At 47.5% G+C, this 26,284-nt stretch overlaps 4 protein-coding genes across 4 annotated transcripts; 1 reads left to right on the top strand and 3 right to left on the bottom strand.

Annotated features, from left to right (window-relative positions):
- Positions 1-37: 37 nt before the first annotated feature.
- Positions 38-698, bottom strand: LOC120678189. The gene is made up of 2 exons (XM_039959341.1): positions 432-698; positions 38-322 (listed from the first exon to the last, which is right to left on the bottom strand). The coding sequence occupies exons 1-2, from the start codon at positions 696-698 to the stop codon at positions 38-40; spliced, it is 552 nt and encodes a 183-aa protein (XP_039815275.1).
- A 1,967-nt stretch (positions 699-2,665) lies between these two features.
- On the top strand, positions 2,666-9,659 carry LOC120678883 (IAA-alanine resistance protein 1-like). The gene is made up of 11 exons (XM_039960319.1): positions 2,666-3,590; positions 3,702-3,785; positions 3,878-3,927; positions 5,135-5,186; positions 5,952-6,056; positions 6,386-6,624; positions 8,165-8,317; positions 8,433-8,540; positions 8,946-9,047; positions 9,135-9,179; positions 9,278-9,659. The coding sequence occupies exons 1-11, from the start codon at positions 3,230-3,232 to the stop codon at positions 9,428-9,430; spliced, it is 1,452 nt and encodes a 483-aa protein (XP_039816253.1). The 5' UTR covers positions 2,666-3,229; the 3' UTR covers positions 9,431-9,659.
- A 1,038-nt stretch (positions 9,660-10,697) lies between these two features.
- Positions 10,698-12,667, bottom strand: LOC120678884 (putative clathrin assembly protein At1g25240). Its single transcript, XM_039960320.1, has one exon. It carries the CDS (start codon positions 12,191-12,193, stop codon positions 11,015-11,017), a length of 1,179 nt encoding a protein of 392 aa, XP_039816254.1. The 5' UTR covers positions 12,194-12,667; the 3' UTR covers positions 10,698-11,014.
- A 9,543-nt stretch (positions 12,668-22,210) lies between these two features.
- On the bottom strand, positions 22,211-26,284 carry LOC120680039 (protein indeterminate-domain 16-like). The gene is made up of 3 exons (XM_039961686.1): positions 25,680-26,284; positions 25,094-25,496; positions 22,211-23,566 (listed from the first exon to the last, which is right to left on the bottom strand). Exons 1-3 carry the CDS (start codon positions 25,819-25,821, stop codon positions 22,615-22,617), a joined length of 1,497 nt encoding a protein of 498 aa, XP_039817620.1. The 5' UTR covers positions 25,822-26,284; the 3' UTR covers positions 22,211-22,614.

Genomic DNA, 26,284 nt, shown 5'->3' with positions numbered 1-26,284 from the left:
AGCTTCAACACAAAGGCCCATATATCATCAGAATTGCCTACTTCAATACAGCTACAACCAAGCCAATGGCCAACACCACGAATATTGTTACATTCACACATCCACACACAAGACAAATGCAACTTCCCAAGCCTTCCCTGTTCTTGCCAACCATTTCCTTCACCTCGTTCAGATTTTGCTCCAAGCTATCAATTTTTCCCACCAGCTCGGGAACTTCTGTTGTTGAAGTAGCTGCAATGGTCGAGGAAGCTGGAAGTAGATAACCATGATCCTCAAGGTACACCACATATTCCTCCTCGAACAAATACCTGGAACATCTCCCCTGCATCCAAATGACAACCACAGACAATTTAACACCAATAGTGCAGGCACTGAATGCTACAAACACTACCATTATCAGGGAAGCACATTCAGGGAACCACTGAACTGACATTTCCATAGCCTTGTCGGGGGCACTTGAAAAACCTCTTTCCAATATTATACTGAGACTTCGTGGTAGTGGCAGCAAACACCCGCACATCCTTGCAAGTCGGGCACATGATCAATGGTAACCCGGTCATATCATCAAGCGGCGCCTGCAGATCGACAGCAGTGGGCGGAGGCACTGCAGCAACAACAGCAAGGGGTCCAGGTTGCAGGGCAACCCGAGCTGCACTTGACCGCTGAGTCTGAGCGGTTGAGGAGGACGCCTGCGACATGACAACTGAAGAGGGAAGGTGAGCAACAATGAAAGGCAACAGAGGGGGGGACAGGGAGGGGGCACTGCCAAAATGGCACACCTAGGGCGATGAGGAGCTGCCACCGCCAAGACGATGCTCAGCCTGCGAGCCGCGGTCGGCCCGCCCGCCCGCAAGCCTCGCTCACCCCGCCCACCACGCTCTGCCGCCCGCCCACCGCGCTCAGCCCGCCAGCCAGCCGCGCGCGCCTCGCCGCCCAACCGACCTCCGCTTCGCCGCCAAACCGGGCCCCTCCGACGCTCCGCCCGCCCGCAAGCTACGCTCAGCCCGCCAAGCTCTGCCGCCCGCCGCGCTCCGTCAACCCTAGCTTCACGCCGAGATCCGCCACCAGCCAGCCGCCGCGCTCCACCAGGCCGCCCGCCAACCCCTCCGCCTGTGCCCGGCCGCCACGCAACACCGGCCCACCCGCCGCCGGCAGCCACGCTCGGTCCAGCCTCTCACCGGCAGCCGCGCTCCGCTCGCCCAAACGCTGCCCGTCGCCTCTCATGTGGGAGTGGGGGATTTTGGGGAACGATTCGAACTGGGAGTATATTCACGATTTTTATTTTTTTAGGACTATGGCTGAATAATGACGATGGGGACCGTCATGTTAAAATTAAAAAAACAATGATGCTACAAAAAGGTCACAAAAAACCACTCCACGTCGTCACAAATACAATTCCATCGATCGGCTACTGCCAGCCGGTATTTTGTGACGACACACGACATCTTTATGTGACATAATATAGAGTGTCGTCACAAATAGTTCAAGGTCTCATGAATTTATGACGCCACTGTTTTTTTCGTCATATTATGTTACAATATATGACGATATTTGTCCTCGTCATGGGGACTTTTGTCATAAAAAATTAGAATTCTTGTAGTGCGAGTGAACATCGAAGGACAACTGGATTCTGAATCGCCACAAGTTCCCTATGGGACATCGAAAACTGGCAATTCCTCAGTTTAAAATTTTAAATTTCAAATTTCTTTTTGAAAAACACAGGAGGGCTGCACTTCTTTTTATTAAAATAGAAAGAAGCGGTTTCGAGTTACACTTCACATCACGACTTGGTGCGCAGATCCATCTTTTGTTAGATTACGAGATAAAAATCCGAACCTAGGAACACAATACATAAAAGGACTACTCACTAACTAAATAGTACGCAAGAACGGTCTGCGCTTGCTATAAATTGTAAGACTGGTGTCAGTACCAAATTCTTAATCAGTAATGGACTGCTAGTTAAGCACTACTAAGACTGAGTAGTCAGCATAACTTATTTTATTTTTTGAAAGAGTTAAACTATTTTTATGTTGATCTAGCTGCTACCGCTGGATCGGTGGTTAAACAAAGACAAAAGCCGGTGACGCGCGTCACAGTCAGAAAGTACGTACTACGCTCTCCCATCTGTAGTATTGCCGCGCGGCGCGGCTAAGAACAGGTAGCTGAACTGGTGCTAGACTCCGGAAGCATGCAGGTGTGACACGATGTGGGCGAAGGAACTACTAGCATCGAGCAGACGACCATCGACCACGGCCAATCACTCAGCCTGAAGGAACCTACTGTACTATGAAGAAAGGTCGACGAGAGAGCCGGTGGTGGCGCCGACATCCCTCTAAGCAGGGAAAGGGATGTTGCTCCAGTGAAGCCCCGTTTAGTTTCCTAAAAATTTCTCACACTATCCGTCACATCGAATCTTCAGAACATGTATGAAATATTAAATACAGTTAAAAAAATAACTAATTACACAGTCTAATTAATTACCACGAGCTGAATTTTTTAAAACTAATTAGTCTATAATTAGATATTATTTGTTAAGTAACAACGAAATGTGCTACAATACCAAAACTCAAACTTTTTCACCAACTAAACACACCCTGACAGACAGACTGATGCGCTCTGCATTATTTCCCCCGTCTGGCCGTCATCCTGTCGCCCAACCTGCAACCACCGCAAACTTTGCATCGCGATCAGCCATTCCGATCACCCAACTCCCCATCGTGTTCCTCTCGAGCTCTCGTCACCAACCTGTCGCCGCCGCCTGCCGTCCGATGATCCTCTCTCTCCTGTAGTCACTCAATCACGTCTTCGACCCCTCGCCGTGCTCTCCGAATCGGAGGGCCGCCTTGCTTGCCACCGCCGCAACGCAGGCACGACACGAGCCCGGAGAAGCTTCCGACTCCCCCGCCCGTCGAGTCAGAATCCTCAATTTCTCACTCAGCGCCGGTGCTCGATCCGAGGCTCGTGTCGCAGCGAGGCGGTGCAATTCGTTTTTGTTTTGTTCTAAATTTATAATTTTCCACGAGTTAATTGAGGGCGCGGGTGTAATTATAAATTTGGAGGGACATGGACGCGGTGACGTTCGGCGTGGTGGTGGGCATAGTCGCGCTCCTCTTCGTGCTCGTCCTCGTCGTCACCATCGAGGGCGTCTGCAAGCGCCCCTCCGCCTCCTGATTCTGATTCGCCAGCTCCCCGTAACCCCCCCCCCCCCCCCCACGCGCGGCCCCCCACAATGCGCCGCCGCAGCCTCGCCGCCCTCCTGCTGCTCCTGGCGGCCGCGCCCGCCCCCGCCGCAGCGCACTCGGACTCCTCCTGCCCCTTCCACGACCACGGCGAGCCGCCGCACGAGCACGGGCACGGGCACAGCTGCGGCGGCGGCGCGGACCACGAGCACCACCACCACCACCATGCCCACGGCCGCGACGAGATCCAGCGGCGGCTGCTCCCGGAGGAGATGGCCGAGGAGGCGGATCTCGAGCTCGATTCCTTCGGTTACGACGAGCATGACCACGGCCACCACCACCACCATCACGGCCACAGCCACAGCCACGGCCACGGCCACGGCCACGGCGACATGGAGGCGTCGCCCATGGGTTAGGCATTCTCGTTCCGATCCCGCTCGTTTCTGCGCCGGAGGCGCGATTTCTGCCCGTGATTTGGTTTACGCCGAGGAGATCGACTGATTTGGGGATTCGATCGGGCAGGTGTGTGGCTGAGCGCGATGGGGTGCTCGCTGCTGGTCAGCATGGCGTCGCTCGTCTGCCTCATCCTCCTCCCGGTCATCTTCTGTGAGTGCCCCTCCTCCCTCCCTCTGGCCCAGGGGATTATCTTCTCGCTCTTCTGCGCAGGTTCTGATTGTTGATTTGTTCCTGTTTTGCAGTTCAGGGGAAACCATCGAAGGCCATGGTGGATGCACTTGCAGTGTTTGGGGTAAGTGCAGAGTCTGCAGCTCTTAGGCTGCGTAGTTTCCAAAAAAGTTTGCGCAGTACCCGTCACATCGAATTTTTGGACATACGTATGAAGCATTAAATGCAGTTGAAAAAAACAACTAATTATATAGTCCAACTGATTCCTACGAGATGAACCTAATGATGCTAATTAATTCATGATTGGACATTAATTGTCAAATAACAACGAAATATGCTACAGTAGCCAAACCCAAACTTTTTCACCAACTAAACACCCCCTTACAAGGTTTTGCTAAATCGAGCTAGCAAATGGATATGTCTGCAGTCTGCTCAATTCTGTGTTTACTTGGATCTTTCTTTAACACCTTGACAACCACTCACTGACTACATAGCCAATAGTACATTATAATTGTCCTTTTACATTCTACTGGTGACTAGTGAGTGCAGCCTGAAATTAATCTGCCCCGAGTTAATATTCTGCGATTACAATTTAATAAACAGCCATATTTATCTGCATTCTCTGAAAGTCACAAACATGAATTATCTGTTGTCTTATGAATTTGTTTCATGCGTGGACAATTGGCTCTACATTTGAAATATTGCCTGTAAAATTACACTCCCTCCGTTTTTATTTGCATGTCGTATTAGGTTTGTCCTAAGTCAAATTTGGCTAACTTTCCAAGTCTATAGAAAACTATAGCAACAACTATACTACCTGACATATGTACTATCAACATATATTTCATGGCGGATTCAATGAAACAAATTTGGTATTGTAAAGGCTATTAATTTTTTCTATGAATTTGATCAAAGTTGTCCAAATTTGACATAGGACAAACCTAATACGACATGAAAATAAAAACAGAGGGAGTATCCATGATGAATTAATTAACTTCGAAAATTCAGGCTGTATTGATATGTTCTCTGCCTTTGTTTTGTTAACATCTTTTCTTTTTCTGATGGATTCTGTATATCAGAACATATTTAAGTAAATGAATGGGCAATGCAGTGCAAAACAAACTTACGCTTTTTAGATATTTGAAATAAGTTAATATCAACCATGAGGTTATGCCCCCAAATTTTGAGATCATCTAGCTTATTTATAATGTTGTCTTGCACCAATATCCTTTTTGAAGTCCCATAGTATCAATCTAATTTTACTACTTTGCTCAGAATCAAGATGTTACAGTTTATGTGCTTTTTCTTGTTTGGTTTTGATGTTTCTACAGGCAGGAGCAATGCTTGGAGATTCATTTCTTCATCAACTGCCACATGCTTTTGGTATAACCTTTGATACATGCTAAGGTCTTTTTTTTTTTGGTTCTTTTGTTTTTGTTTGTGCTTGCTTTGTATTTTACTAGTCACTGTTTCATGTTTCCCATCACCAATATCAATTCTCATTTGCTTGAAACTGTTTCCTATTGCTTTCTCAAGGATGTAGTATATTACCCCCCATGTCTTCACTGCCGTAGGAGGCTCTGTTCCCTATCGCTTTCTCAAGGATGTAGTATATTACCCCCCATGTCTTCACTGCCGTAGGAGGGTATCTTGGATCATAAACGATGGGTGGGTTTTTGCGAAGGACAAATGATAAATGATCCATTTACTCCATTGTAACTTAGGACCCCCTAAATCAAGCTGCTTGCAATTTAAGATAGAAGCGTGGCTAGCAAACATATTTTGTCTACTGCCCAATGCTCTGTTAAAAGCGCTAAACCTGTGTACCAGGTAAACCAGTTGGATTATGATCAAATTGTATTGCTTCCTACGTCTCTTGCATTTTTTTATGTTTTGCTAAGAGTTATTAAACTGTTAATTTTGAACCTCAAAAACATCACTGTATGTTGTTCATGCTAACATCACATTGATATCTGGGCCACCTCTTAATATTTTCCACACTTTGCACACATTGGTACAATGTTACTGTATACTGCATTCCTTCAGTTTCGTTCTGTTACTCGCCTTATACATGCAGATGCGGTTCTTTTACTTCATTCACCTTAGGTGACCCTTTCTCACTTACCATATTTTTCTAATTTTTCTCAGGTGGGGGGCATTCTCACTCACATGATCATGAGGGTCACGACCATGCTCATGAGCATGCACATGCACACTCACTGGAAGATCTTTCTGTGGGGTTGTCTATACTATGTGAGTATATCCCACACACATGTCCAATTGTGTTTTGTTTTATGACTTCAGGTTTTAGGCCTTTAGACACATTTTTTGCAATATGTGGATGTCCCCTTCTTGACTCTTTTTTTCCCTGAACATTTGTTGACTGAGTTGTTGCAGACTGTTTCTTTTAGCCCGGAGTATTAAATCTGCCATTAATCACAATAGCTCTTAATGAAACGAACTTATTCCAATTATTCCAAACATTTCATCTCTCAGCAATTTCTTTCTCCATGTGTCTAACCTCCTTGATCTATTTTCTTTCTCCATGTGTCTAAAATCTTGCTAGCAACTGTTTTGTGCAGTTGGCATTGTACTCTTTTTTATTGTTGAGAAGATTGTGAGGTATGTTGAAGACAATTCTCAAAATGGGGCACATAGCATGGGTCATGGGCACCACCATCACCATCATAAACGGCATGATTCTAGTGATAAGGGCAAATTGAATCATCAAAAGAGTGATGACGACGGTAAAGAGATCAATCAAACTGACGAGGAACCTTTGGTTGATGGCACGACTGCAAAAGCAACTACTATCCGCAAGGTACATCTGACATCCAAAACATAGAAACTATCCTATATGTTTTCCCAATCCATCACTTATGTACTCTTTGTGCAATTCTGCAATTCATTTGCCTTTGGCAAAGGTAAAGAAAAAGACAATAGGAATCTGGAAGTTCACAAGTTCTGTGAACAAAAAGAAGACACGGAGGCAATGTGCATAGAATTTTTTCGTGAACCTTGCAAATTGTTTTTAGGAACCATAGCTTATGTGAACTCCAAAAATTGCAGACAATATCTAGTTCAGCCAATGGAAAATATAATTCCCAGGCACATTTTATCACACATTGTATGGCAAAATGTGGAACAGAACATCTAGTTGAGTGTATAATTTATCTCCTCAAGTATAGCAAACCATAAACAATGAAAGCTAATCAGTTGACAACAGCTCTAAGAAAAGTGTGGTGTATCACAACTGTGGTAGGCTGGTAGCAATTCAAGCACTGACCAAAAAGAGGAAAATCAAACATGCAAAGTCTGTCAGTAAAAAGATATAGTTGAAGGGAACTTATTTTTGTCGCATTTGGTGAAAATTAAAACAAGAGGTGTTGGCAATCAGGTTTAATGTATACATGATGATTTCATTTAAGTTCCAAAAGAATATAAAGGTCCTGGTGGCACTACTGCTGACCCATGCGTGTATGGCTGTATGCTAAAAGTGGAATGGTGGATCAACATAAATGATACCTCATTATTGCCCATTTGTTTTGTGAAGGTAGCTTTGCCTGATTTCTCCTTAAAATACTTAATTCTTTTTCACCATATGTTGCCATGCACTGCAGTACCAAATATTTGTTATAATGATTTTCCGCGTAAGAAGCTGTTTACTGTTTGCATCAAGCTTTCAATGTTTGCACATTGAATTAATACTTCTAGGTCCCGCAAAGAATGCATTTCTAGGGTTTTTTCCTCAGACATTGGTGTGAAAGCTAAATGACTTAGGTGCCCTTAATTAATTGCGGTCAGTTGTCATGAGAGCGCAAATAAACTGTTTGGCTCCTGCTCCAATTAATAGCGCTTGCAATTTGTTACAGAAATGAGCGCAATTTAGCCAATTAGATGGAGCAATCGCATGTGATCTTAAATGAGATGGGTCCCATCAAGTAGTCTAAAAGCCACAATTGCATTCGTTGTGGGATGGAGTATAGGCGGCATATGCATTTGTGCAACTAGCTTAATATTTGGTCCAGTTTCTATAGCGCATCTTCATTCATCCTGCTCAATGGGGTTAACACACGAGTCACACCTCTTGAACCTGAGAAAGGGAGAAATTTTCCCAACACTTAACCATAAGAGAAGTTTTGGGTTATTAGGTGCAGGTTTTAACCCTGTGCATGTAGGTGCACTAAGCATAAAAGTAGTTGTATTCGATGATCTAAAGTCAGAAGTTTTGTCGCATCTTATCGGAAACTGTTAATTGCATACTTGATACTCTATTGTCTTTGCATTTCTGAAAAATCATGTGATATGCATTTTAGGATCACATGACCCACTTATGAACTTGATGTGCCTGTAATGAACAGAGAAGCTCTTCTGCTAGTTCCAAAGCCACTGATGGAGAGCACGCCAATTCTGAAAATGACCCTGCCCCTGATAAAGCATTATCAAGTGATGGTTCATACATTTCAAACTCTAATTTGGTGTTTGGCTACCTCAACCTTTTCTCAGATGGTGTTGTAAGTTATCGCCTGAACCATGTTTTGTGTTTCACACAAGCACATGTTTGTATACTATATTTTGTGAACTTCTTGCTAGCTTGGATTTTGATGGAAATTCATGTGAATGATGCAGCATAACTTCACTGATGGGATGGCTCTTGGGAGTGCATTTTTGCTACATGGTTCCGTTGGTGGCTGGTCCAGGACTTTATTCCTGCTTGCACATGAACTTCCCCAAGAGGTTATATTATATTCAACACTAGATTAACTTAAATTTCACCATTGGAGTTTCAGAATGACTACTGATGCAATCTAGTCTAGCTTTATTTTCTGTCAGTTTTATATGGTATTAGTGCTGAATGCTGATATCAGTATCTAGTAAATATCTGACAAAACTAGTTCATGGTAAAATACTATTCTGGAGGTATTCTGCGATCAAATAACATCTATTAAAGTGACATCATTTAATATTCTTTTCTGGTTTCTGGGACCAGATTAGAACAGTTAGTTAGATGGTCACTTCAAGCATTTAGTACTACTTTTCTTATCATCTGATAAATATAGGATGCTTCGTTCCAAACTTCCAATCACCGTGTTTCATTGTTAGAAATTGTTGATGGTAAACTTTGTATTCTTTCTTGTTAAGGTTGGAGATTTTGGAATCCTTGTGCGATCAGGATTCACGGTGTCTAAGGCCTTATTTTTCAATTTTCTCTCTGCATTGGTTGCTCTTGCTGGAACAGCACTAGTAAGTTCTTGTTCTTTCAGTTTTTTTCCTCTCCCAGTGGTAAATGATTTTTCCAGGACATAACCTATTACTCTACTGTATGAATAGGCATTGTCTTTGGGTAAAGATCCAGGGCATTCTTCCCTGATTGAGGTACACCATTTAGAAATACATTCCAGTTTTACTGTTGATAGATCTCATTGTTGGAGCTAATTCACCAACCGGCTTGTCAAAACTGTCATCTTTTACAGGGTTTCACTGCCGGTGGTTTCATTTACATTGCTGTGGCGGGAGTCCTTCCACAGATGAACGACCAGAAAACAACCCTCCAAAGCTCAATAGTTCAGTTGATTTCCCTGGCGATGGGGATGCTGGTCGCTCTAGGCATTTCTCTGGTAGAATGATCTGAACCTCCAGTTCACCAGTTGCAGCTTTAGGTCTCACAGCAGTTACTCCAATCCGGTATAATTCTTGAACAGCTCCAGGCTGGAAGACGGGAGCTCTAAGTCTGAAAACCTGATATAAATTTTGACATCTGATTATAGATTCACCTGCATGGTCGGCAGTTTCTTGTTCAGGAATTAGGAGAAACACAAGTGCCATAATAAATCACAACAGGATTACAATCCTTGCCGATCACCCCCTGAAGACGGTTTGAAGTGCAGTTCGGCAAGGCAGTTAACAGGCACCCCGGTTTGTACCAACTAAAACTCTGCACCTTCCTTTGGTGCCGACTCGTGACAGGGATCATCAACAGTCGTACAGTGGAACCCCTATTTCCTGGCGGAGGTGCTGGTCCTTTCGACGGCATCACCCGCTTGTCGCGGCAGCGGTGGCATGGCTTCACGTTCCCTGCCCGTGATCCTGTCCCCATGCTCCGGCAGGTAGGCCAGTTCCGGTCAAACGGGAATGGGCAAGATCTACCTTCATGTTCTCCCTCCCGGAATCCGGACAATGCCAAACTCCGCGTGCAATCAACCAACCTTGTTCTCGTGCGGATCGAATTTTCCTTCCGTTCGTCTGCTTCTCTTGCGCTGTTCCGGCAGTAACTTCCACAGGACGATGGAGGACCCCTCGGTAGGTTGGGTCGATAGGCGTTTGCGGTGATCAGCGCGGTAATTACTGCTCGGTCCTTTGTTCGACCTGCCGATCGCCGATCCTCCCAGCATCGGTGTTGTCCCCAGACAATTGTGTACAGGAACGGAAAGGCCATGCTCGAGCTCGACGGACACGGATGTGAAGGCTCAATAATTGCGCGTCGCGTCGTGTCATGCAGAGGATGGTTGATTGATCAGTGGTCACCGATCGCAGATCCAATCGAAAGCTCCGACGCGGGACACCCCGACTTGCAGTTGCAAGAAGCCAAGAACTAGAAATGGCCAGAGCTAGAGCGATGATGATAGAACTCTTGTGCGTGTGAAATGTGTGATGGTAGTGCGCTTTCCGATCATGAAATCATTACGTGAAATGATCGAGTTCCGTGTGTTTTCCAAAAATTCCAGAAGTCAAGCCACTTAGAATAGGTGATGTATTCACCTTTGCAACCTCCCCTCTTACATTAATGTCTAATTTTTTTTCTCCAGTGGACCACGATGTACTAGCTAATGAGAATATTGTAGCTAGAAATGATATTGCCATGCTAGATTGAATGCACCCACCGTTACTAAAAGATGAATCTAATGATACCACTTTGGAATGAGTGCATTTGACTTCACCAACAGTCTAGTGAAACAAAATTTGAGCAAAGTATGCAACAAACCTCTCAAAAAAAAAAAGAATCGACGAGAAACCTACTAGTACCTTGGAGCTTAGGGAGTGAATCCACAATTTCACATTCATTTCCCAAGTCCCAGGACGACATACATCTATATTTACAAAGATTCACTCACTGATCTAATCCAAAGTAGGTCAAATTGCTAAACGACAAATCTTGAGAAATTATTTTGGCTAATCCGATGGATCAGATGGCGCACTTACCGACCATCCATCTAAACCAACAAGTCTCTGCTACTCGCCACGGCGTCCCACGGCGCAGCCACGAACGGGTTCACGTAGCCGCCGAAATGCCCCTGCCTGGCGCCGGCGGCGGCATTGTCGTCGTCGTCGTCGAACACCACCCACTCTTTCGTCACCACCGTCCTCGACGCCAGGCCGGTTTCCTCCACGGCGACCAGCGCCTTCGATCCCGTCTCCGGCACCTTGCTGCCTTCTTCGACGACGTGGCTCATGATGAGCTTCTCGAGCTCCCTGATGTCGTCGTCCGGGACGCGCTCCACGGCCGGGAACTCGGCGGCGTTGAGCACGCCGAGGCCCCGGCACAGCTCGAAGTAGGACGACAGTTGCGCGCTCTGCTCCGCGGCTTTCCTCAGAACCCGCATCCCCTGCACTCCCCTCCGCCGCCTCGCTGCCGCCAGCGTCTCCCCCGGCCGCCGCCGCGGCGTCGTCGGAGCCGAGCCGAGGACGGCGACGAGGAACCGGGCAATGCCGGTGCATATCTGGCTGTAGACCTCGAAGATCTCGATGACGACGCAGTCCATGGCCTCCAGGATGAGGCCCTGCTCCATGCCGTCCCCGTACGGCCGGATTTGCATGAGCAGGTCCAGCAGGTGCTGCTGCTTGGTCAAGCGGTCGAGCCGCGCGTCCTCGTCGTCGGCTTCGCCGGCGTCGAGCTCCTGGGCGGCGAAGAGGGAGCGCGTGTCGAGGAAGCGGAAGTAGGCGCGCACGAACGCGGAGAACCCCGCCGACTTGGACGGCGGCGACGAGCGGTCGCGGAAGTCGGCGAGGTCGAAGGGGACGCGGCCGAGGCGCGCGGCGCGGGGCGCGAGGTCGGAGCGCAGGAGCAGGCCGTGCGCGAGCATGAGCGCCTTGAGCGCCACCGCCCAGCACCGCGTCCGGCCCGCCCGGCGGGCGAGCGCCCACATGAGCGGCTGCAGCGCCGGCGGCGACGCGCGCGCCAGCGCGAACACGCGCGACGCGCTCCCGTAGTCCACGGACCGCTCGTCGTGGCTGGTGGCGCGGATCACGGCCGCCTCCAGCTCGGGGCTCCGCAGCGCCGCGGCCACCCCGGCGCCCGGCGGCCGCAGCGCCGCCACGCGCGTCAGGTACAGGCTCCTCCTGTCCTTGACGGCCGCCGCGGCGCGCCGCCACCACTGCCGCGCGTTCGTCATCCCCTGCTGGCCGCCGGCGCAGACCCACCACCTGGCGTCGCCGCCTTCCCCGGCGCCGGCGCCGAGCTCGACGCGGCGTGGGAAGATCAAATCCACGACGGTAGCCAGCTCAACGCCCCAGCGGAGATGAGAGCTCGCAGCAACAAGCAGCCAAGACCAACGAGATTATGAACGGTGGGGGGGAAGAGGACCGAACAACGCGCCAAGAACGTGTCAGGCAGTAAGGTAGGGAGGGAGACGAAGGAGGTGACGCCAAATGGTCGGCATGGGAGGTGGAGGAGGACCGGAGGAGAGAGGGCAATGGCCAAATGGGACAGAGGTGGTGGTGGTGGACGGTGGAGGGCCAGGTCAAGCTTTTCTAATTCTGATGAAGGCCCCCGAAATCCTTGCGTGCACACTACCAGTAGCAGAGAAATCCCAGAGTCGCCTGTACACTACTACCAGTAGCTGAGAAATCCCAGCGTTCTAAATGGAGCTTGGACAATGTTTTGTTATGAAAATTGTCATGGTTCAAAAAAACCTGGAATTTTGCAGAAATTATACTGTTCCATAGGTACGATGCATGTTCCAGAAAGAGTAAGCACTGGTGACAGTTTGGGCAATCAGTTGGTCGATGTGGGTACGACTATACATGGATCGGAGTACGATACAATGCACCGTCGTACCAGACATGCTTACACCAATTTTTTTTTTAAAAAAAAACAAGGTTTGGTGCATTGTTGCCTGCTGGTTAGACTCTGGATATATCTTTAAAATGTTGTGTGTACGAACTAGTATTTGACCTGTCGGTGTCACATGGTTGGTCACCTGTAGGAGTAGATTAGAGGAAGGCAATGCTGAGAATCATCCTCTTCAATTTATTTGATGTGGGGATGCATTGTTCTAGCTGTTGTAGACTGGAGATGGAGGGAGCACATTACTTGGAAGGAACATTCTTGCAGAGTACTAGGCCAAAGCATGATCACATGAATGGACAATATATTTGGCAACAAATTATGATGCCAAATTACAAGTTGTTGGACGACGTTTTTGTGTGAATCTATGAAGCTGACGATAAGCAGCATACTAAATAGGCTGTCGTCACAACCACCAGAAAATTCCAGAGATCATATGCATAGTAGCTCTGGAGTAATCGAGTTCTACAAATGCTGCTGCAAAACCAAAGGTTTACCATGCCATTAACAGGGATTATATTTGCAACCCAATTTCACTTCTGGGCCGAAGGTCAAATGTGTTTGGTGGCAATGTTCTTCGAAAGGATGTTGCATCTATATTTTTTGGCTAAATATTTCATCCTATCGAGTATCAACTTTTTTTTTTAATCCGAATGTGAGTTGGTACAACAAAAAATCTTCTTCATAAGGTAGTCACAGTTGTCGATGTGCTTGTTCTTAGGCTCACAACTCCATAAGTCACTGATTTTAACTAGGGTTTAGGGAAGGCATAGGTGCTATGTCGCTGGGTTATGCAATGGTCATGTCTTTGAAATTATTTTCTTATGTCCAGGAAATATAGATATTGTTCACAACGGGAGACTTTGGCTCCTCCATTTTACTGTCAAAGCCTCAGCACCTGTGTTGTTAATAATTGATAGAAAGTAATGCTATTCTATAAAGGTACAGCTATTCAGAAAATCACTGTATGTGACGCGGACACGCTTACATAAAGATAGAGTTCAATTAATAATAGTTTCCATGTCAACACACAAGCTTGCAATAGACTGGCCACGTTCTTCCATATGTTCCATTTGGCCTCAAAATAACAAATGGACTACTATTTTTATCAAGTTGCATGCAAGAATGTACATTTTATCATATTAGTTTGATTCATTGTATGATTGCTATGCAAGAACATAGAAAATCTGGGCTTGGTCTCTGTACGATTTTTTTTCCTCAGAGGTACAGCTCTGGCAAATAAAGAAAAATTTAGTTTCCCATGATAGCAAAACCACCTATATAGCCACTACTTTGTTTAAGATCTTTTTCACTACATGTTCAGAACGAAAAACAGAGATAGCCTCACCAAGAAAGATAGAGAGAACCTCGCTGACCTTATGTCCTTATCATGTATCAGTCAGTTGTAAACATTCTTGAAAGCTGTTAGGTTTTGTAGCATTTTCTTTTCCTGGTTGGCAAACGAGAAATGAAGTGTCCGTTGAGAAATATTTCAGGCCAAGATTAGGCACACGGGAAGAAAGGTCACTTTTGTACTGGGCTAGGGACATAACATATAGTCAAGTTAATAATCTATAGGGCAAACTAGGAGATTGGTATCCCTGTTTGGCGGAAGTCCAAAAACTAAAGACATGCAAAATAAGAATGAAACAGCCATAATAATCTCTATGGTGATTGATAAATCCGTCAGCTCCAAGCCAACATTAGAAGCCATAACTGAGAACCCAGGGCTTAACTGAACTACTCATATTAATAATCATGCCCAAAAGCCTCTAGTAACCTACATATTTATGTGTGAGATATGAGTATATCACTTCTATAAGAATGGAGAACAACCTGATGGTTTATATGACACTTTTAATGACAGAAAATACCTACACTTTGATCCATGAATAGTGAATATGAGCTGTAGGAAGGGAAAACTACTTAAACTGAGTTGTATCGCAGTTTAGCACCTTTGGTAGACTTGCTGCACCTCTATCCCACAGAGTTCTGGTGATCTGAATTGAAAAAGTTGGGACAATACTTCTGCTGCATAGTTCGGAAAGTTGGCAGTTGATTTTAGAGTGGCTGATGGAGCAAGCATCAGTCAGCAACTAAATTACAATCGACAAAATGCATCGACAGATTATGTACCATTTACCTGTGGTTTGCGATAGATACCTTTGATAATGCTCTGATGCTTCCTTTCCCCACCCTAAAAGATGATTAACTACAAAGTGAGACACACATGTTTGAAACTCACAACTCAGAAACACCCAGGAGAAACGAACAAGTACCAGAAGATTGAAAAACAAAATCAGAGGTACATTATCCTCACCTCAACAGTCATCGAGCGACGGATCCAATGACAGACCTGGCCGAATAGCAAGACGAAGATCAGGGACCTGCTCGCAGCATGTATTGGTGAACAAACACAAGAAGCCGATGAGGAGTATGATCGCTGTCTCAAAACAGAGGTTCGTTTACCTGACCAAAATGCGGCAGATCAGATATCTCGTCTCGCCAACCAGTGCCGCGCGACGGAGTCCGCGTTCGCCGTCCCCTGTTCGTGATTTCCATCCTCTGTCACAGTTTCAGCATTTCGTCGAACACCTGTAGGGCATCCAGCGGAACAGGCAAAGCGTCAAGCGTGGAAGGACCAGGGTTCACCTAACCGACCGGTCTCCGGTAACCGCCGGGCTCCGGTTCCGATTTACCGGACCGGTTGCACCGGTTACCGGTAAAAATCGGTCAAATTCAAATTTAAATTCAAAAAACTCAGTTCAACCGGTTCGTACCGGTATACCGACCGGTTAGACCGGTTTACCGGCCGGTTTGATCGCTTTGAATTCAAATCCAAATTTAAAATCGTATGTGTAACCGGTATACCGGCCGGTTAGACCGGTTTACCAGCCGGTTAGATCGGTTTACCGGCCGGTTTGACCGGTTTACCAAGTGGGTCTTAATGGGCCGTCTCATTTTTTTTCTTTTTCTTTTTTGTTTTAACTTTAAATGCCCGAAAAGAATGTTAAATGAACGAATTTTTGAGAAAATTTGACACCATTAGATTCGTTGCACCTTGAAGTATTTTTAGGAATTTTTCATTTTTTGAAATTCAAATTTAAATTTTGAATTTAAGCCGGTTTGGTGCTGGCCCAAACCGGAACCGGACCGGACCCAAACCGGACCGGTTACCGAACCACGTCCGCTGCATGATCCCCTCAGATTGAGTTTTTTTTTTTAGGGGGCCTCGGATTGAGCTGCAGCGACGCCGGAGGCCAGTCGGCCCAATGCACGCTCGCGAGGACGGCCCAGTACGCCCTAAGCTCCCTCGCCCCAATCCTAAGGCCCAACAGAACAAACTAGGCCCAGGCTCGCATGGTTTGTGACTCGCGACGACAGCATGTGCACCTATCAACAAAACGCCTGGCCCAGAGCAGAGTCACGGCCCTAAGCTCCCCAGCCTAATCCTAGGGCCCATCAGGACACACAAGGGCCCAAAGACCGCCCGCCGCAAGCGACGCCACTTCTTCGGCCACCAAATAAATCCCGGACCAGGCCCGCATCCCACGACGCCGCTCGCCGGAGCCGCCGCACCGCCATCTGGTTCCAAGATGATTCCTTTCCATCCTTCTCCAGCAATCTTGAACCGAATCGCCGCCGAGTCTACGCCGCCGCCTCTTCCAGTCTTCCTCCACGACTGCCATGTGAGGAGTTCCGCATCGGCGCCGCGGCATCTCTATCCAATAATTAACACTCGTAGGGTTTCAGGTTTGTCCCCCGGCCCTTCCTTTCTTTTTCTTTCTTTCTTTCTATGTTGAATTTCGTACTAGGGCTAGGTATTGAATTTCGTTCTTAGTTTGATTCTGGCTACTACATCGTCAATGATTCTACGGTTTACCAGTTTTAAAATTTTACGTGTGTTCCTTGTTTTCACTGCAAATTGAAGCAAAATAAAGAAAAAGGAAGGCAAAGAGTGCCTGATCCTTGTGTTCATAATATAGAAACGCTTTGTTGGTTCCGCTAACTAGCTAATTATATTAATTGTTCCTCCAATGTACTACAAACCTTAGAACTCCAATATATAATGTACATCTAAAATTCAAAAACTACAAGCAAAAGACCAAAGCAAAGTATGCAAAAACCTTCAAGGAGATGTCAGAATTTCCAAATCGAGCGAAAGCTACACATGCCCTGACAAGGGCAAGCCAGTCGCAGGATCTGCAGCCCTGCCGGAGCATTTCTCGGAACGCAGCAAAATTCAAGTCTCTGAAACTACCGTGCATGCCGCCGGCCGGACCAATCGACTGCGATGAGCCGATGACCCTGATGAAAAGGATCCAAAGCCGCCTCATCAAGAACCTGTTTAGATTTTTACCCGTGAACTCCGTAAACGCAAAAAAAATCACATTGAATATTGTGACACATGCATGGAGTACTAAATGAAGTCTATTTACAAAACTTTTTGCATGGATGAGCTGTAAATCGCGAGACGAATCTAATGAACATACTTAATCTATGATTTGCAACAGTGATGCTACAGTAACCATCCGCTAATTAGCATCATTAGATTCGTCTTGCGATTTACAACTCATATATACAAAATATTTTTTAAATAGACTTCATTTAGTACTTCAAATTAGCAAGATTCTAACGCAAAATTTTTACATGTAAAGAACTAAAAAGGCCCAAGTTATAGTCAACACTGCCGAGTTAGGCCATGCCCATGCGTGCGTGCATCTACAGCATGAAAAGGAGAGCTGGCTGAGATGTTGCAGTGGTGACGCGATGCTCGTACTGAATGCATGAAATCGATCGGGTTATATTCTTCATCACTGCAGCTCTGTGTGTAGCCCTCTCCTAATTATATATGCAATGCCAAGCAATAGTGGGCCTAATAACGCACTTTCATGCATAATACAAACTCATTCTGGAGCGCTGATCTCCTTGCAAACTTAAGATTTTTTTTTTTGATAAGGGGAAACCGGCCTCAACCCACTACTAGAAAAGAGGCATCGGTCCATCTCAAAAGTACCAAAACCAAAATGACCCGATACCAAAGCTTCTTTTGAGGTGCATGGAAAGATCCAGGGATCCTTTAGTACCGGGTGAAAATATTACCCGGTACCTATGTCTAGCCTTTTGGTACCGGGTGATGTTTACCACCCGGTACTAAAAGTGCTTCACAGGTTACTTCAAAAGGAAAATATCTTCCCCTTAGTCACAACTGTTTCGTAGATGAGATGGTAAAGAAGATACACGTGAGACCGGGTTCGAATCCTAGCCACTGCAATGCGCCCCTATTTTCTTTTGATGCACTGTCATTCACCCGGTATTAATGCCTAGAGCCATTGGTCCCGGATGCGTAGTACCGGTACCAAAGGTCATCCCCAACCGGTGCCTATGACACTTTTTCTAGTAGTGACCCTTGCAAACCTAAGATACAACTAGATTGCAACCCTGAGAGCGAGGTTTTAAACAAAGAAAGCTCTACTCATGTGGCCTGCCTTCTGTGCCTTTGGGAGAGCTTCGTATATGTAGCTGCATGAAATTATTCCATAGGGTGGTTGTCTTTATTATTATTTTTTAGAAAAGGTGCATTCTTGAGAAGTATTGTTCTAATAAAGAAGTATTTGAGGCTTGGAACCAGATAATGATATATAGATCCAGTTGTCACACAGTCAAGCCTTGAAAAACAACTTTTGTATGTCTCTACAAATTAAACTTATATATACTGTTGAGGCTAAGCTTGCGCAGTATAAACATGCGAGTGGTTTTGCAACCTTTATAATCTAAGCAAAGTTAACCATAAATGACGACCGTGATGGCCCTACTGGGGTAAGTAGGCTTTTTGTACCGAAGCACAATGAAAAAGTAAGCAACTTATCTAGGTATGCACTAAGTTTTTTCTACAAGCTTCTACTTCTTTCTCTGTGACTTTTTGCACCCCCACCCCCACACCAATACTAGGAATGAAAATTTTATAAAAGATAAATAGTTGAAATGTAAGTGCAATATGTAAATATAGAATAATGTAAATCGTAGAATGATGCAAAATTATATTAGTAATTTTTCTTTAGGCACCAGAGAGTTGCCACTCTCCCCTAATTCTCTTTGGGGCACTTTTCAAGGGTCAAGCATTCGGTTAAGTAACTCTGTGGATAGTTGTATTGTAGGGTCTCCCAACACGCTAGTGGATCACTGGATCCACACCTCTCTTGGACCGTTCCCCATTGTCTTCGCAAGAGTGGTGGTACTTGAGGGCCGTCTGACATAGTTTATGCCAAAGGGCTTTACCAGTGAAGGCAAAGCCAGAGAAGCTAAAAAAATTAGCTTTTTCTGGCTTATAGTTCATTTTAGCACGGGATTATAAAACAGCTTCACGCTACATTGTCGCGATTTGTGTGAAACAAGTGAAGCTAAAGATAAAATAAGATATGCTAAACAAACCCTTAGCTTGTACTGTACAATGTGCGGATGCTGTGTGCTCCAAAATCATATGGACCTTGATTAGTGTTACGTATCCGGTCATGTTATATATATCTGGCGAAATCTAATAACACCTCCGAATAGTATGTATAAACACACTTTTGCCGAGTTTAAGTGAGAAAGAGGAAGTGGCTAACAAACTCCAGAAAATCAGTTTACCGGATTGTTTACATAAAGGCAACCCAAGTGGCTAGCATCTGATCACCAACACAAAGGGATGAACAATCAGCCTCCGCCTTTACATCGTAGCACCAATATAGTAACGCGGAGACGCTGGACGTCACCTGCACAAGGCATATATTCCTTGGGGTGCCCATCACGTGCAAGCAAAATCTGGAGCTCTCCTACGAAGCAATCCGTCGAACACGACTCGAGCGCGCGTGCATGCATGGCCGCATGGGATGAATTTCTTCCTCCTCCAACCAACCGGCCTACCATGGAGCTCTCGCTAGCAGCTAGCTAGACCTAGGAGTGTAGCTTCCTGCAGAACATTTCGCATGCCTGCATCACGGAACCATGGGCGGCGATTCGTCTCAGATCGGCGATGTTTCAGAGGCCCGGCCGGCCGGGTGCGCCGTCGATGCCGGCCGGCCAGCCCGTGGAGGAGGGTAGGGTAGTGGCCCTGTGGCCGGCCGGAGCAGTGGGGCTACAGTGCCACCAGTACCGGCGCCCCCACACGCTGCGGGCGCAGACACGGGCAGTAAGGCCCATTTAGTTTCCAAAAAGTTTCTCATAATATCCGTCACATCAAATCTTTAGACACATACATGGAGTATTAAATACAGTTGAAAAAATAACTAATTACACAGTTTAACTGATTACTACGATTTGAATCTTTTAAGTCTAATTAATTCATAATTAGATATTATTTGTCAAATAATAATAAAATGTGATACGGTACCAAAACTAAAGGCCGTGTTTGGTTTGGAGTGTAAAAGTTTTCGCGGAAATTTTTTTGTCCTTTTGACCACTAATTTAGAATATTAAATAAAGTCTAATTATAAAACCACATCCACAACCCCGTGTAAATCGCGAGACGAATCTAATTAGACCTTTGATCGCGTGATTAGAGGATGGTTATTGTAGCATTAATGTAGCAAATGCTCAATTAATTACCGTCATTATATTCGTCTTGAAAAATTACACCCATCCCTAAAAATTTTTTGCAAATAGACTTCATTTAGTACTCCATAGTCCATACATAATTACACCCATCCCTAAAAAAATTTTGCAAATAGACTTCATTTAGTACTCCATAGTCCATACATATGAAATTCTCTTTTCGAAAAACGTGCAAAAAAAATCACCGTAGAAACCAAACACCGCCCAAACTTTTTCGCCAATACTTTCTGCCCCTGTTTGATTACTCCAGTAGCATGAGTATCATAAATTTTGACAAAAAAATTAGAGTACTAAATAAAAGCAGTTTGCAAAACTAACTCCTAAATCCCTGCGCTACTTCGCGAGACGAATCTAATGAGATCTTTGACGCACAATTAGAGGTTGGTTACTGTAGCATCACTGTGGCTAATCATCGATTAATTACCGTTATTAGATTCATCGCGAAAATTTACACCTATCCGTAAAAAAATTTTACAAATAAATTTCGTTTAGTGTTTCATGCATATAAGATTTTTTTGTGCCACTCATGTAAGTGTCATCCAAACGAGGCCTCTGTCTGTGTTTCAGTGCTATGAGACGACCGTACAGAGGGAGACAGACAAACGGAGAGAGAGAGGAGAGGTGTGTGGGCCAGAAAAGTGAGTGGGGAGCTTGGCAGGGCACTGAAAACCATGCGTCCACATCTGCTTCCTTGGCCCCCATTTATTATCATCTGCAGGAACGTTTCATTGCGTGTGTGCGCGCGTGTTGTTTTGGACTACCCGTGCCATTGCTGCACGGCAACAGTGCGCTTCGGGCTCGGAGACCTCATCGTCATCCCGTTTAGTTCCCAAAAATTTTTAGGGCAAAAACTTTTGAGACCATTTAACTACTAATTAAGAGTATTAAATATAGATTAATTATAAAACTAATTATACGGATGGACGGAAAATCGCGAGGCGAATCTACTAAGCCTAATTAATCTGTTATTAGAGGTTGGTTACTGTAGCACAACATTGTCTAATCAATTAGGTTTATTAGATTCGTCTCGCGTTTTCACCCAGAGATTATGGAATGATTTTTGTCAGTTATCCATTTTTAATACTCTAAATTAGTGGTCAAACGTTGTAAGTTATTGTAGCGCACGAAATTTTTTGGGAACTAAACGGGCTCTCACATTCTTCCACCTTGGTCTGTTAATGTTATGTTCCCCTTCAGCTCCGTCCACAAACCTTTCCATGTCGCACAAATGAAGGTTCCTCAAAAAAAAAATCGCGAAGCCAGTGAGAGTTGCAATCTAGACATGAAAATGATTAGACGCATGGCTCTGTTCGGTTGGCGTGTCTGATGATTGGTGTTGATTTATTGTAAAAAAATACTACTAGTTGGCTGGTGTTGATTTGTTCTGAGAGCTAGATGATGCAAACAGAACGAGTTTTATGTTTTAGACGATTGAAGTCTCTTTGGATTGCAACGAAAAGAAAAAAATGTGAAGCTGGAGTAATCTACAGATCGACTAGCAGAAACTATCAACAGGGTATTAGCTGAAACGATGACACCGACCTGCCGAAACGCTCTTGAGGCTGCGTTTAGTTCTCAAAAAAGTTTGTGCAGTACACGTCACATCGAATTTTCGGACATATATATAGCATTAAATATAGTTGAAAAAAATAACTAATTACATAGTCTAACTGATTCCTACGAGATGAATCTAATGATACTAATTAATTCATAATTGAATATTAATTGTTAAATAACAACGAACGAAATGTGCTACAATAGCCAAACTCAAACTTTTTCACCAACTAAACACCTCTGGATCTATGATCGATCGAACAAGTGTTATTGTAAGAAACTCCAACAGCAAGCAAACAAGCGAAAGATTCCATGCACGTCGCGATTAGCTTAGACGACCTCTCTCTTAGCTTCACTTGCCCGGCCTGCAGCAAGACTCCCGCCATGGGAGTCTACAGCTACTTGCCCTGATCCCATCACCGCGTCTAATCACACCACCATGCACCTGCTACCACATCCATCACAGCCTCATCCATGGCTAAAACAACAGCCAGAAGGAGTGGGCGAGCTGGGGAAGAAGAAGAACAAAAGGAGGAGAAGAAGAAGAACAAAAGAAATGATCCTTAATTTGCATGGCATGACGTACGAGCTGCCCGGCCGCTAGTTGAGGTCCATCATCCTAGCGTGGGCGTGGCTCGGCGCGTCATCGGCGTTGAGCTGCCGGTGGTGGTGGTCGTCGACCTCGGCGTCGCCGCCCTCGGTGACGACGGAGGAGACGTAGCTGGCCACCTCGGAGCTCATGGCGCCGGCCGCCCGCGCGCGGAACTTGCAGCGGCAGCTGTAGCAGGTGACCTGCAGCAGCGTGGCGTCCACCTGGCGCACGGCGTGGTCCCGGAGCGCGTGCGCGCGGCCCAGCTCCGCCTGCGCCTGCTGCCGCACGCGCCGCGCGCTCGCCAGCTCCTGCTCGGCCAGCTCCGCCTGCCGCCGCACCTGCGCCCGGGCATCGTCCGCGGCGGCCTTCTCCGCCATCGCCAGCCGCAGCTGCTCCCGGGCCTCGTCCTTGAGCCTCGCCGCCGCCGCCGACATCTCGCTGTCGTCGCGCGCGCCGCCGCCGAACCCGATCGACAGCTGCAGCCGCATCGGGTCGGCGCCCAGGTGGGGGCTCGTAGCAACAGCAGGCGAGTGCTGGGCCGCGCAGCACCCGACGGCTGCAGCAGGAGCGCCGCAGCTCCCGCGCGGCGGCATGAGCTGCAGCTCCAGGCTGTGGGCGCCGGGACGGTCGTGCGGCGTCGGGGGCGACGACAGCGCCGGGTCGAACCGGTGGAACGCCGCCGCCGTGGGGCTCGCCATCGCCGCGCCAGGCGGCCAGGCGACCGGGCTCCCCCCGAGGTCGCCGCCGCCGCCGCAGCTGGAGGGGCTGGCGCTGGACGCCGTCCGCGACAGCGCCGCCGCCGCCGTGGCATGCATCTGGCGCCGCTGCTGGCGCGACGTGGAGGCCGCCGCCACGCCGAACCCGGCGGCACCGCCGCCGCCGCTTGCCGGCGAGGACGACGTCTCGGCCCGCTGCCGGCCGGCGTTGCACGTGTCCTGGTGCTCGATAAAGCTCTCCACCCTGTAAAAACGGCGCATCATATCACACACACACACACCGGCCAGCTGCTGCTCCATTTCCATTCATTCTTAAACCCAAAAGCAAGCTAGCGATCGAGCCATGGCTGTATTGCATGTGCGAGCTGCTGCTGCTCGAGTGCTGAGCCTCCTTATCAGGGCAGGAGGAGGATGTGCATCTGCTGCTGGGTAGGAAAGGGTTTGATGGGATCGGGGTTCACCAAACCGGTGGTAACCGGTCTACCGGTCAAACCGGTCCGGCCCGGTTCCGGTTTGGGCCGGTACCAAATCAGCCCAAATTCAAAATTTAAATTTAAATTCAAAAACGAAAAATTCTCAAAAATTTCTAAAAATACTTTAAGGTGCGATGAATCTAATGGTGTCAAATTTTCTTTAAAATTCGTTTATTTAGTATAGTTTGCGGGGATTTGAAGTTAAACAAAAAAAAACGTGCATACAAAAATATACAAATACAATGTAAAAGTAATACAAAAGAGGGTTGGAGGGTTCATATAGGCTAAAATATGTTATACAAACATTTATTTAGTATACTTTGCGGGCATTTGAATTTAAACTAAAAAAGAAAAAAATTTGAATTTGACCAGTTACCAGTCAAATCGGCCAGTAAACCGGTCAAACCGACCGTTAAGCCGTTCGGAACCGGATGAACATGCGATTTTGAATTTAATTTTGAATTTGACCGGTTTCCACCGGTTCCGGTCAAACCGGTCCGGTAAACCGCTACCGGACCGCGCCGGTTTGACCGGACCGGTCGGTTTACTTAACCCTGGATGGGATCCGACTTGCAAACAAGCAGCGCGGTAGCCGCTGGCGCCAAGGACAAGGGTGCGTGACCGAGAGAAGCCAAGGGAGGCGATCAGGGGCTGTGCGATCTCTCTGTCAGGCTCGAGCTTTGCTTTGCTTTGGGCCGTTTGGTTTTGGTTCGTGGATGGGGGCAGGCCGGCATTCAATAATGGAGCCCTCCCGCAAGAGCCAAGCGGGGTAGCTCGCCTAGACGTACGCCATGGCCGTGGCAGCAAATGCGAAAAGCAGCCGACGTACGCGTACGCGGCTAGTACACGTACACTGACTGATACAGGCAGCCAGCGCTCGCTGCTGCTGCAGCGTGCTGCTGCTCTCGGGAATTGTGCCTGTCCCTTCCCTGCCGTTTCTCTCCTCTCTCTCGTCTTGACGGACGCCAAAAGAGAGAGAGGGAGATGGAGTAGTCATGGAGCAGCAGCTGCAGCTGCAGAAGCTAAAGGTGGAGTAGATGCCTGGAAAGACAAGAGTGAGTGTGACCCCGCAAAATTTCCCCCAAAATCATCACGACTTTCTGGAGCCCCCATTTTGCCAAATCTCGCGGAGAAAGATTGCTGAAAGATAGGATATGATACGCCAAAAAGACCGGACTAATGGCTGGATTACCGGCTGATTAGTAGAGGGCTAAACAGGATTAAGGAGTAGGGCGGCCATGAGAGGAGAGGAGAGGAGAGGAGAGGAGAGAGTCGCGGCAGCAGCACGACGTACGTACCGGGAGAAGACGCGGCCGCAGTCGCAGGTGTGGCCGCGGGTGCCGCAGGTCTTGAGGTGGGCCTTGTAGTCGGAGTGGACGGCGTAGGCCTTGGAGCAGCGGGCGCAGGCCCACTGGCGGTGGCCGCTGTGCTTGCGGCGGAAGTGCTTCTTGATGCCGACGAGGTCGCCGAGGGCGTGGGAGGGGTCGTGGTGGAGGCAGCTCGGCTCCGGGCACACGAACACGCGCTTCCGCGCCGCCTCCCCGGCCTCCCGCTTCAGCAGCTTCCACGGCACCTTGTGCCGCCGCCGGTGCATCTGCATGTTCTGGTCGCGCTGGAACCCCTGCCCGCAGATCTCGCACACGTACCGGTCCGACTCCAGCAGCGTCCGCGGCGACAGCGACACCACCTCCGCGTCGGGGTCTGCTCCGCCCGCCACCGCCACCGCCACCGCCGGCGCCATTGCCACGCAAGACGGCATCAAGAGTGAGATCATGTTAAAATAAGAGTTCCTTTTTTTATAATCATATATCGTCGCCTCCAGTACAGCTCGTGCTGTGTAATTGGATGCATGTTTCTGAGACCGACAGGCGGCGGGGCGCTTACCAGGAGTGCCGGCGGGCCGCCGCTTCTTCTTGGCGCCGGCGGCGGCGCTGGTCGTGGCCATCTGCAGCGACCGGAACGGCTCCGGCGGCGCGGCCCCCGCCTCCGGAGGCGGCAGGGCCGTCGGCGCGCAGGAACTCAACATGGTGCCGCCGCACTGCTACACCGCCGTCCTTCACTTAGCTTCGGTAACAAAATGCCACCCCAATCAAATCAAGAAATCAAAGAATCGACGGATCCCCTCCCCTCTCTCCGTCTTCTTTCTTGCGATCACAATTCACAGGCCTGGTGGTCCGGCGATGGGAATGGGCCAATGGAATTGGGGCATCTCTATATAAGCAAGCTCGGAGGCCGGTGGAAGGTAGATCACTGGGATAGATGTCTATCATATAGAGCTCGCCGCCGGACCAGATGAGAGCGAGGAGTCGAGGACGGAGGAGAGATGTGAATAAACAAAAGAAAAGGGCCGTGGGGAGAGATGTGGGTACAGCTAGGAATGAATTTGAGAGAGAGAGAGAGAGAGAGAGAGAGAGAGAGAGAGAGAGAGGATGGAAAAGGTCTTTGGAGGAGCAGTGTTGTTTTTTTGGCTTTGCTGCTACACAGACAAC

This window comes from Panicum virgatum, chromosome 6N (genome assembly GCF_016808335.1).
Source record: "Panicum virgatum strain AP13 chromosome 6N, P.virgatum_v5, whole genome shotgun sequence".
In the NCBI taxonomy this organism is placed as follows: Eukaryota; Viridiplantae; Streptophyta; class Magnoliopsida; order Poales; family Poaceae; genus Panicum; species Panicum virgatum.
Note: the sequence above shows the minus strand (reverse complement) of the source record. Positions and strands in the feature narration are given on the sequence as shown.